The sequence below is a fragment of the Alligator mississippiensis genome, chromosome 4, assembly GCF_030867095.1.
Source record: "Alligator mississippiensis isolate rAllMis1 chromosome 4, rAllMis1, whole genome shotgun sequence".
NCBI classification, from domain to species: Eukaryota; Metazoa; Chordata; order Crocodylia; family Alligatoridae; genus Alligator; species Alligator mississippiensis.
In genome coordinates this window covers 3,997,291-4,009,464 of record NC_081827.1, presented here as the reverse complement: position 1 = coordinate 4,009,464, position 12,174 = coordinate 3,997,291, and the positions used below count along the sequence as shown (strand labels likewise).

The window sequence follows — 12,174 nt, the reverse complement described above, 5'->3', positions numbered from 1 at the left end:
TGGATGTCCCTTCTAGCCCTACTTTTCTATGACGACTCTGATGATGGGATTTGGATTGTGCACTGGCTCCATCAACTCTGGGTGCCCCCCAGTTCTTCAGAGTCATAGCAGCCGCCAAGGCTTTGCACCAGCAGAGCCAGTAACCAGCAAAAGAAAACCACCTTCATGGCCTGTGCTCATCGAGGGCTCACTCATGGGGGTGGAAGGGAGGCAGCTGCTGTAGATTGGGGATGTAATTTATCTGGCTCCACAGGCTGGACCTGACGCTGGCTGAGGGCTCGCCACCCCTGCTGTAGACATTTTTTCTGTGGCACAAGCTGGCTTGGGGTTTGGGAAGTGGTCTGGATTCTGCTTTCCTGGTGGCTGGAACTGAGGCAGTTTGCACAGAGGGTAACTTTATCTCCCTGAGAGAGCAAAGCAACTTGAGCTGTGGCAGGGCTGTGAGTCAGCAGGGCAGTGGGAAGGGGGCTTGCTGTTGCTGACTGTGATGGCAGCCCTGCAAGGAAGTGAGGGTTGAGTATTGGGGCAGGGAAATGGCAGCTGAGTGCAAGGAAGCAAGGCCCTGCAGGCCAGTCTGTCAAGAGGGGCTTCTCTAGGGAGGGTCTGGCAGTCAACCAGTCAGCCTGCTCCCTTTGCAACCCCCCATGCTTGCTGTGACTTCCATGGGCATCTGTCCTCTCCTCCCTCAGGTTCATCCAGCGCAGCCCAGTCACCCTGCTGCGCAGCCAGGTGATAATCCCCATCCTCCAGTGGGCCATCGCTGCCACCAGCCTTGACCACCGGGACGCCAACTGCAGCGTCATGAAGTTCCTGCGGGATCTGGTCCACACTGGTGTCGCCAATGACGTGAGTGACGTGGGGTGGAAGGGCCAGGGGCTTTTACACATGTTCACAAGGACTCGTTTCCCTCTCACGCATGTCTCCCTCCTCCATCGGGACAGGAATCTGCTTCCAGGCCTATAGGGTTGACTTGGGACTGCTGAGTTCTGGCTTGCTGCAGGGGAAGGGGAATAAGTGCATAAGAATTGCCATTTTATGGGATCAGAGCAGGTTCATCTAGGCCAGTGGGGCTCAACCTTTTAGACTCCCTGGGCCAGATAAGTGGAGTAGGGCCAGTCCACGGGTTAGATCCTGCCCCACATGGTACCGGCCCTCCCTGCATGAAGCACCAGGAGTGGGCCTTGGGGCTCATCCTCACCCCTTCCCATCCCTGTGTGCTGTCATTGGCCCCTGGGAGCTCAGCACTGCCCCCTCCTGCCCTCCCACATGCTGGGGTTGATCCCCAGGGGGCTTGGCATCACTTCCTTACAGTCCAAAATGCCAAGACTGTGAGGACACTTGGCACTGCTCCCTCCCAGGCCCTCATGTGCCAGGATTAGGCCTTGGGGCCTAGTGCCACCCCTGCCTGGCTCTGCGTGCTGGGATTGATTGGGCACTGATCCAGGGTGCAGAACCCAGGGCTCCCCATGGGTCCAGAAATTTAGTGGTGGGGGAGCAGTGCCACCAATATCCCACCGCCAAATTTCCAGACCTGAGGGAGCCCTGTGGGCCAGGTGACACGAGGTCATAGGCTGGATTTGGCTTGAAGGTCAGGGATTGAGCACCCTGGTGTACCCCATTCCCCTGTCTCACACAGTGGCAGAAAGTGGATATTGAAGGGGAGGATAAGCAGGACCTGGCCAGAATCTTCCACCCCCCCGGTTCTCTCCCACGGGAGCCTCCAGCATTGAGAGGTTCAGGAAGTTCTGAGTTAGACACTACTCCAGGACTGACTTCTGTTTGATCCCCCCTGAGGGGTGTTTTCTCCTGGAACTGATCTAATGCCCTTCTGAACTGGGTTAAACTCTCAGCCTCCACCCTACCGTGGATATTCTGGTCACAGGCAGAGCTAGGATTTTGAAAAGTGGGGTGCGGATGGCGCGGTGCATCATCACATAGAACACAACACCTATTTTTCTCCAGTTAAAAATAAACTAGAAGCTTTACTAACACACTAGGGGCCAGCGCTACATGAATCATCTTAAGATTGAAGCAAAAACAAATATAACTTCATTGGAGTGAGTTAAAAACAATTTGGAGGCCTGTGAAATAAGGGGTTTATTACCAGGAGCATCTCACAGACAGCAGAATTGCAGAATAAAGGGTGGCTTAATTGGTGGAATGTGAAGACTGTTAAAAAGGAGAGTTAACATCTGCAAAATGAAGTTTAATGTAAAAAGGATCTGGTAGATGATAATGAGCCATGAAGTCAGTTGACTCCCTCACTGCTACTGGACTAGAAATGCTGCTGCCACTGCCTGGCTGTTGGTGTTAAAGTTTGGGTGGAGGAGGAGTCAAAGGGTGGTGCAAGCGCACCCCTCTGGGTCCACCCCTGATTCTGGTATTGTGCATTCATTGCATTTCCTATATGGCTCTGGGAATTGCAGCTGTCTGACCAACCGTGCAAAGCCAGGTGGGACTCGGACGTCCATCGCCTGCAGGGCTGCTGTAGCCTGCCCTGCCATGTCGTCACTGTTAACTAGACCAAGAGTGTCAAATTGACCTGGCCCCGTGAGCTGGATGAGTGGGGCAGACCAGATGAAGGGCATGGGGCCAGCCCTGCTGGCTGTATCAGGCCCCTGCATGCTGGATCCGGCACATGTGGCAGCCAGTCCAGGATGCAAGCTGAATGCGGTGCCCACTCCAGCCAGCCTGGGGTTGGCGCTGGATCAGGCATGCATGGGACCTCCAATCCAGCCATCCTCTTCCTTTTCCCTGCCCCCCACATGCCAGATCCAGTGCCCACTCTGGCTGGTCTGAAACCTGTGCTGCTCACGACTTGCATCCCAGACTAGCTACAGCAGGCACCGCACACGACGAAGTCTCAGACCTGCTGGAATGGGCGCCATGTGCAGCCTGCATCCTGGGCCCTTCATGTGGGGTCTGTCCAGCACCTTGCATGGGGCAACTGTGAAACCCAGGAGCACCACCAGGGGCTGGATAAGGGGGCTCGGTGGACTGGGTCTGGCCCCTGGGCCATATCTTTGACACCCCTGAACTAGACCACCTTCTGCAGGTCCTTCCTTACCACTGCTGTTCACCCAACGGTGCTGCAGGGAGGGAAGGGGTGAGCAGCAGCTGCTGTGACCTGCCCTCCTGACCTTCAGGGCTGGATCCTGGCTCCCGCTAAAGTGACATACAGCGAAAAGCAATGGACATAGCTTGTATGTGAGGCTGTTTATCCATGGCTGAAGCATTTGGCATCTTGAACCCACAGCGCTGTCTTTCCACCTCCTGTCCTGTATGTGTGGCCATGAGCAGGTCGGATGGGATGGAGGAATCTGAGGCCCCTGGCACACACAACATATATTAACTAGTTAATCGCACAATAAATTTAGAGTAGCCACACATGCAAAGTAATTAGCAGACCATAAAAATGTCTGTCTTCCTATAAAAGGAGCCAACCAGCTATAAAGATAGAGCTTGAAAATGTGTGAAAGCTTTATAGCTGGTTTCTGTCCAGCTTTATTTTGAACACGTGGCAGGGTCCTGAGAGGGGAGCTCTCCCGGCTGCCGTACCCAGCATGGCTCACATGCTTCTCTCCCTTCCCCTGCAGCACGAGGAGGACTTTGAACTGCGGAAGGAGCTGATTGGGCAGGTGATGAACCAGCTCGGCCAGCAGCTCGTGAGCCAACTGCTGCACACGTGCTGCTTCTGCCTGCCACCCTACACCTTGCCGGACGTCGCCGAGGTGCTCTGGGAGATCATGCAGATCGACAGGCCGGTAAGGCTGGCCGAGTTTCCTCCCAAACGCGTAGAGCCTGGCTGCCATGGGAAGATGCTGGGCAGCCGGGTGGTGGCAGGGAGCTTTTCCAAGGGGTGTGATGAAACCCTCTCTGGGAGTTCGGATGTTTGGGCTGATAGGACTTCACTGCTGTCAGAACCCCAAGTGCCAACATGACCAGCCTAAATTTGAACGATTCCTCCCCACTTACAGCACATACAGCTAGTGCCCTACCCCAGGTGCTCAACCTTTTGATCCTGTAAGCCAGATGTGTGATGCGGGTCTGCAGGCCAGATTGGGGCTCAGCACCACCACCTCCCAGTCCTTCATGCTGAGATTGGGTCCCAGGAGGCTCTAACCACCCCCCACATGTCAGCATTGAGTCCTTGGGGGTTCAGCGTTGCCCTTTCCTGCCCTCGTGTGCCAGGATTGGGCCCTAGGGGCCTGACACAATCACCTCCTGCCCCCTGCATGCTGGCATTGGGCCTTGGGAGGCTAGCGCTGCCCCCTGCTTGCTGAGGTTGGGGGTGGGGCTGGGGTAAGGCACTGTCCTCTGTCACCTCTCCCGTGTGCTAGGATTGGGCCTTGGGTCCCAGTGCCACCTCCATCCAGCCATGCATGCTGCTGTGTCCAGTGTTCAGGACCCAGGGCTCCTGGATCAGGAGATCTGGAAGCAGAGAGCAGTGCCACCACTCCTCCAGCCGCAAATTTCCAGACCCATGGGGAGAGCGGTTGAGCACCCCTGCCCTACCCCATTCCTCCAGTTCCTCTGACACGATGCTCTGAGTTCCAGGATAGCTCGTGGTCAACCCTTCCATCTCCCTGTCTTCAGATTTGCTTCTCATTTTCTCAAGTCAGGGGAAAGCAGGAAGGGGCTGGTTATCAGCATGATGATGGCACCGCTGCCATGCTGCAGCTACTACAAGGAATGCGGTTCTGGCCCACCCTAAATGGGCTTTGTCCCTCCTGGGCTGAGAGAGGCCCCAGGCTCGGGCGGGCTCAGGAACTGCTAGGAATGAATCACTCTGGCTGTGCATAGTGCTTGCAGATAAAGGGGAGGCTTAAACAGAGGTGTCCCTCAGCAGACCAAGCTGGCCACCTTGAGTGGCAGGCCTCAGGGCTACAACCTGATCCGTGGTCCCTTGATGCAATGTTAACTCTTCCCTTGCTCCTCCCCTTCTCTCTGTTCAGACCTTTTGTCGCTGGCTAGAGAACTCACTGAAGGGTTTACCAAAGGAAACCTCGGGGGGAGCCCTCCAAGTGACACACAAACAACTCACAGACTTCCACAAGCAGGTCACAAGGTGAGCAGCGCTGGGCGGGTGTGACGCAGGCAGGGTGCGGAGGGGCTGCTCTCGGGGGTCATGGCCGTGCACACCCAGGGCCAGTAGCAGATGAATTATTCTAGGTGATTTGGTGTAGGTTGCCTGCACACTGTCTTTGGACACATCGCTCTCCTGAAATGGCAGTGGGGCATCCCTCGGAGCACTGATGTTCCTGCCCCTGCCAGCGCCCCAAGCAGTCCCAATTGTTCCCTTTGCACTGTGAGCATCAGGTGCCAATTCTTGATTGGTAAAACACAGCATGGCTCTATGTAAAATCAAGTCAGGAAGTGATGCATAATATAAGCCCCATCATCACTGAAACGCACATGCGCACGCGATCAGTTTTCAGGGTAGAAACCTGAGACTCGGAGCAAAACTGCAGTGACCTAGCGAGAGCCTTGTGAAATCTGTCAGCCAGGATAAGACCTCAGGGGTTCAGGTCTCTCGCTGCCAGTCTGTCATTCCCAGCTCAAACCAGGCCTTTACCTAGACAAATCAAAGGGCTGATGCTCTCATCTGGCTTCTCTTTGCCGGGGCTAGATTTGGTGTGTTGTCACGGTACTGGGGTTTGTGGCTACCACTAGATTCTCATGGGAAGCAGCACCTCAAAAATTAAGCTTTCTTGTGGCTTTTAGTGCTTCCAAGTTTTCAGTGTTGACCAAGAGCGGGTTGGTTGGGTGTCGGCAATGTCTAAAGGATAGAGAAATGGTATTGAATGAAAATGCTACTGTTCCTTGGGGTCGTTCAGACCTTATGCTTTAAGCTGAATAAAAGTTAATTGGCTTAGTGTTGATCAGCTTAGCGGAGCAGTCGCACATAAAGCTAAAAAACCTTCTCCGACTGTCCCTGACCTGCACAGCTGTGACTTGCCACGAGAGGCTTTGTGAGCAGGGCCCGGACTAGGAGCTTGGGATAGGACAGGTTCGCTGCTCCTGTGTGAAGCCAGGCTTACAAGATTTGGGGACTGGGGGCTCGTCTACATTAGAAGCACACTGCTGGAAGCAGTTCTGCCAGCAGAGACCCACAGAGCATGTCCCCAGCTGGGTGACTTCTGGCAACCCCGTTACAACATCTGTGCAGGCAGAGTGCCTGTGTACCCTGGCAGGGATCCATGAGAAGCCCTGGGTCCTGCTCTCGCCTGCCGTTGGCTGGGTGGCTTGGCTGCTGGGAGCAGAGCTGGTCCGAGCGCTGGCAGGGAAGCACCGCAGCCTCTTGGGATGCAGGAGGACTTCAGCTTGGGCAGAAAAGCTGCGGAGCATGACCACAAATTGATGAAACAGGAACAAAATTAGGTGGATTAGAGATAATCCTGCCCCGGAGTGGCATAACATTAAGCTACGTAACGAGTGCTTTGAACTACTTAAAAGGTGTTAATGTGCAGCTGGTCCAAGGCTTGAGAGCTCCAGAAGCCACCTAAAGTTACCGTGTAACAAGGCCCTTAGAATCGTAGTGCAGCCAGGCCAGCGGGGCTGACGGGGGGCGCGCCTAGTCTAACCCCTGCTCAAGGCAGCATCAGCCCCATCTCAACCATCCTAGGCAGGGGTCTGTGCAACGCCCAAGGATGGTGTTTCTGAAATCTGTAAGTATCCTGTTCCAATGGTTGACCACCCTCGTAGTGAGAGCGTTCTCCCCGATCTCCAACCTCAGTTTCCCCTGTGCAATTTCAGACCGTTACTCTAGTCCCGGCCCCCGCGGACACGGAACATAGTCTGTTGTCATCCTTTTGTTAGCAAATCCCTCCTCGGCCTTCTCCTTACACCAAATCCCAGTTCTTCCAGCCTGTGCTCGTCAAGCAGTCCTGACTCGATTGTCCTGTTCTGACAGTGCTCCCAGAGACGGGCCTCCCGACTCTCCCTGCTGTTTGAGTTCAGTGCGTCAGCTCTGGGGTTCTGCCCAGATACCGTTGCAGTCTGCTTGCTGGTGCTGCAGAGGAGATCTTAGTGCTCGCTGCTGCCTGCCTTAAACAGAGGGAGGTGGCTCATTCCCTCATGCCCTCCCCTGCAGTGACAGCTGTTCTGTGACTGCACGTTTGGCTTATGCGGTATAAAGCTTTCTGGCTCCTTGAGACTTGAAGACAAAGTGTTGCTAAACGGGTGCTGTCATGATTTGGAAACGCAGCCTCCGCACCCCAGTAACCTTTTGATTTCAAGTGTCTGAGATCCTGTCTTTTGGCGGAAAGGAGTTTTTGTGGTTCAGCCACTGGAGACCAGGATTGTAATGGTTAACCCCGACAAGGGTTTTTGGAGCGACCTTGACCTGTGTGCCTCAGTTTCCCCTTGGTTTTCCAAGGAGAAGAGTGCATTTCTGAGCTCAGTAAACCCTGGCTCAAGCCAAGGCTGCTCTCTGAGACCAGGATCACAGAAAGCTGGCACTCGGGTATGGGGGCTGGATTTCCCCTTCCTAAACCATCCCCGAACAACAGGTTTTTCTTCTCTCGCACGAGTCCCAGAGGCGCGGAGCCCCAGGGGTTCTGGTGACTGGCTGCCCCGATCCCAAGCAGGAAGCGTTTGGAGGCTCCTTCCCCTCCAGTTTAATCCGCCGTTGCATGTCAGCACATGGCTTTTCAACCCTCGCCCCGGTCTGCTGTGCCCCATGACTCAGCAGCCCCTGCTTGCACGGCCCCACCGCCGTGCCCAGACTTGCCGCGGAGAGTCCCGCCGCCCCGGGTGGCAGCGCTAGACCAGCTCGGCGAGTCCCGGCCTGCCCCTCGGGACTCAGCTGCAAAGCTCCCCAGCCTCTTCACGCCTCGGCATGCAGTTCTCACCTCGTGTGGCCTTAACCTGGAAACCCGGCTGAACTTCCTGCTTCCCGAACTCAGCGGCGTCCCCTCTGAGTCACCCCTTCGACTTCTGGCCCGGTCTGGGTCGGGACTAGCCAAAGCCTCCCCTGCCAGGCAGTTGTGAGCAGGCCCAGTGGCGACTGAGATTGAGGTTGGGCAGCCACAGGTCGAGGATGATCTGGGTGTAGTGATGCCTGTGTTCTGCTACGGGGATTTCCCAGGCATGGCTTTGCTGGTTGCCTCCCACCCCCCATTTCTGTTCCACATGACATGGTGTTTTTAAGCTTCCCATAAGCATTGGGTGTTGGCTGCAGCCGAGGCTGGGGATTTTCACTGGTGTGCCAGTGCTCCTGCTGGGGATTGAAGCCGGAGGTTCCTGGCTAGAGAGCCTTGCCCCTCTGCTCAGGGTTACACTCATCACCATGTTAGGGTCAGGAAGGAATCGTACCCCATGGTCAGATTGATACGGACTGGTAGGGTTTTGCCTTCCTCTCAAGGGGGGGCACGACCTCTGCTTGGGATCTTTTGAGCTTATACAAGTTGTAATAGAAGCAGTATGTCAGCTGCTGTGGTCCCCCTGCTCTGCTGTGGCTGGGTCAGGTTGATGTCTGTTGTGTCAGGGTTGGTGGTAGTTTTACAAAGAGTTTAGATTATGGATTTGCCTGGGATGGTTTGGACAGAGCTGATCCTGCCTCGGACAAGGGTTTGCACTAGGTGTGACCCCTGGATGTCTCTTCCAGCCCCACTGCTCTACGATTTTTATGACTTCCGTGACGTGGGTGACTCAGGGTTGCATGGACATAGAAGATGTGGCTGTGCCCACGTCCTTGGCAGCCTCCGCGGGGATGCCAGGATTCAAGTGGGCCGTGACGACTGAACCTGCCCTGAAGGGTGGTCCCCCAGCTCCAGGTTGAGGCATGTTAGCAAGGCGGTGGTGGCATCTTAGCCGCATAAGCCACTGAGAAAACATTCACAGTTCCCTTTGCTCAGTGCCTGTCTTGGCAAGGCACAGGTTAGTCAAGAGAGGCCGAGTCTTGCGCAGAACCAGAGCCCACGACACCGAGCGGTGACACCCCCTCGGCAGTGCCCTGGGACGTCGGAGCTCCTGGCTCGCACCCCAGAGCTCACGCTGCCCACTCGGGGCTGTTGCAGGTTCACCAGTGCCCTGCCCCGCTGAAACGGGTGTGGAACGCTCTCCGCCCCAGCCCTAGCACCTGCGGCAGCTTGCCGGACTGGAAAATCAGCAGCTCGCGCATGGGCTTCCCCTCTGGGAGGGTGGGTGTGGTGAGGCGGCACCGTCTCTAGGAAGGAGTCAGTGGGATCAGCGTCCCGTAATGTTTCCGCCCCCCTTAGCTGCCAGGCTTCCCTTTAATGCCTCCCCTTGTCTTTCAGCGCGGAGGAATGTAAACAGGTCTGCTGGGCTCTGAGGGACTTCACCCGGTTGTTCCGATAGCTTGCGCTCCTGCACTGAGCCTGTCTCCCAGGTGAGTGAGATGCCTTTCGTGCCCCAGCCCCAGGAAGGCCGGGGCACTGTACCATTAGCACTGCTCTGGCTTGAGCCTGTCCCCATCACAGTGATTCCTGAGAAGGTGGGTTTGAGCCTGGTGCTGCCGTAACCCCCTCGTCACTGGAGATGGGTGGGAGCCTGTCAACAATTGCATGAGGTTGCTAACCCTTGAATGCCCACTGTGGAGCCCTGCAGCAGACCCAGGCATGGCTGGTGGACATTAGTCTCCTCCCTGCAGTGGGTGCATGTCCTGGATACGTTTGCGCTCTGCCGTCTCGGAGCAAAGGGAGCAATCCCAGCCCACTGAAAGGCAGGCTTCTGGAGGCCACCTGAGAGCAAGCCCTGACTGTGGGCGTTTGCTTGGCCTGGTGCTGATAGAGAAGCCAACAGGCCTCGCCTGGTAGCTGTTCATAGTATCATAGCGCTTAGGGTCGCAAGGGAACAGATCATCAGGTTCGTCCCCCTGCCTCAGGCAGGAACGGGTGCCGGGATCATATCACCCCAGCCAAATACCTGTCCAGCCTTCTCTTGAAGGTCCCCACGGTAGGAGAGAGCACCACCTCCCTTGGGAGCCCAGGCCAGAGCCTGGCAACCCTACCTGTAAAGTAAATATCAGCAGATGCTGCGTGTGCTCTGGCTTGCACTGGGGGGGGCCCGGATTGAAAGGATCTGGCCATGGGTTGATATCCTGACCCCCTCTCCTGCACAGTGACAAGCCAGTTATGGGTGTGACACTAATGGGAACGGAGTAGGATGCGTCCAGTTCAGCTCCTCGTGGATGGTGTGCACGAGATCCGTGTCAGTCTGAGCAGTAGGCCGGGGTCTAAAATCTCTTGTCCCTTGAAGCGGCTTCGCTGGGCCAAGAGAAGATTGCATGGGCACAGCTAGCATCCAGGCAGCCGGAGGTTTCACTTGGAGACCTTCGCCTGCACTTAAAGGTGTTGGGTGAAGAGCAAGGAAGGCTTGTGTCACCTCTTGGTTATGGGGCAGCTCCCAGTCTCAGCCACAGCCTCGCTGCCTCCGGCTCCTTCACCACTACCGTTTCTTAGCAGTCACTGGGTAGACTGGGGCCTCACGACACCGGCAGTACGTCACTGCCAAGGCAATAAGATTCCCATGTTCTGTGTATCCATACTGGGAACGAGGGCACCTTATGAGACAGGGGCAGCTGTCGTTCTTGGACACAGCAGAAGCCCAGGTTGTGTGTGAAAGGCACCCCGGGACAATGTCACCGCCACATTGCCGGGCCGAACGTGCACGAAACAGGGCATGTCGTCTCGGCCATGTCCTGCCGTGGTGCTAGGAGCCGGGGGCACTGAGCTTTCGGCCTGGCCTGGGTCGCTCCATGCGCCGTAGAAACACTGACAGCACTTTTTGTGTCCCCTCCCTCCCCACCTCCAGGAATGTCTTTTGATTAGAAGACAGGAAATAACGCAAACAAGAACGTGTCCCACAATCAGCAAACTTCATTGTGGCCGAGGGCTTTCACTCGCTCTAGCGCGTCCCGCCAAACCCGGGGAGCCGCTTCGCCGCCAGAGCAAGCCAAGTGAAGTTCCTGCTTGTGAGCGAGAGGGCAACTCAGACGCGACTAAAGATGGCTGCAGCCCCACCTCCGGCGCTGCGGGGGGGCGCTTCTTCCCCGAGGGGACTGGCTAAAACAACAAAAAGCAAAGAGAATAAAAACAAAAAAAAAACACAAAACAAAAAAAAACACAAAAATTTTAGAAAATTAAAAAAAAAAAAAGAAACAGGAAGAAAAAACCCAATTTGCCTGACAGCAAAAGGAAAAAAAAAAAAACAAAAACCACAAAACAAAGTAGAAAACTTTCTGTGAAATGAAAAAAAAAATTACGCGAGGGAACGTGGGGATTCCAGATCTCGGGCAAAACCAACTGTCTGCCGCGGGAGGGGGGCATGCCCTGGGCGGCTTCCCTGGCACGCCCCCCCCCCACCCTACCCCCCGCCCTGCCAGCTCCCTCCACCCAAACAGCAAGGAGCTGAATTGGCCAGGAGTTGGTTTTGCTGTGTGGCATGAGACCGCCATGGGGATCCTGTGATTCGCCCCTGTGGAGCGCACGTCTGGACCTGTGGAAGTTTCTACCCCACCCCATCCTCGAACAACAAGCCCCTGGCTAAACCCGAGAGCCATCACTCTGCCGGAGGAGACTCGGCCTGGAAGAGACTGCTATATATATTCTATTTTTTTTCCCTTTTTTTTAGTTTTTTGTTTGTTTGGGTTTTTTTGTTTTGCTTTTTAAAAAATTTTAAATGGCTTTATTTAGGGCTTTTTTTTTTGTTTTGTTTTATTCTTTTTTGTTTTGTTTTGTTTTTTTTTACCACGAGGCGGGGAAGAGGAGAGTGCCGTGATGGGGCTGACGATTTTATGGACACACGCTTGGAGACGACTGGCTGGGGGGATCTCCCATGGGCAAGATCTGAGACTGTGCAGGCGTTAAGACTCGAGCGCATGCTGTTCCGTCTGGTGTTGTAGCCATCTCGAGAACAATACAAATAAAAACAAAACTAAGTTTAAAAAAACCGAATCAAAGCCCGGGTTTGCGGTTTGTCTCTGCCTGCCGCCCCCCACGATCCTTCGTGCTTTCAAGGCTCTTCTGAGTTAGACCGAGGTTCTCTTAACAAAAAGGTCCCCCTAAGGCTGCGATCCTCCACCTGGTGCCGCAGCACGCTAGATGACCAACGTGGGCAAGCTGATCCTGACTGCCTGACGCACCCGCCACAGCTCCCTTCATCCTCCCTGCGTTTGAGGCTCTCCTATGTTAAGGACAAGGGGCGCTTGTA

At 55.3% G+C, this 12,174-nt stretch overlaps 1 protein-coding gene across 2 annotated transcripts in view; it reads left to right on the top strand.

Moving 5' to 3' along the window:
* Nucleotides 1–11,923, top strand: part of TNPO3 (transportin 3) — a 69,678-nt gene extending 57,755 nt beyond the window's left edge. For both annotated transcript variants that reach the window (XM_014601243.3, XM_014601242.3), the window contains exons 19-23: nt 690–846; nt 3,597–3,764; nt 4,956–5,068; nt 9,261–9,352; nt 10,777–11,923. In XM_014601243.3, coding sequence (XP_014456729.1) covers nt 690–846; nt 3,597–3,764; nt 4,956–5,068; nt 9,261–9,321 — 499 coding nt within the window. In that variant the 3' untranslated portion in view covers nt 9,322–9,352; nt 10,777–11,923. The remainder of the gene's footprint in view (nt 1–689; nt 847–3,596; nt 3,765–4,955; nt 5,069–9,260; nt 9,353–10,776) is intronic.
* The last annotated feature ends 251 nt before the right edge of the window (nt 11,924–12,174 follow it).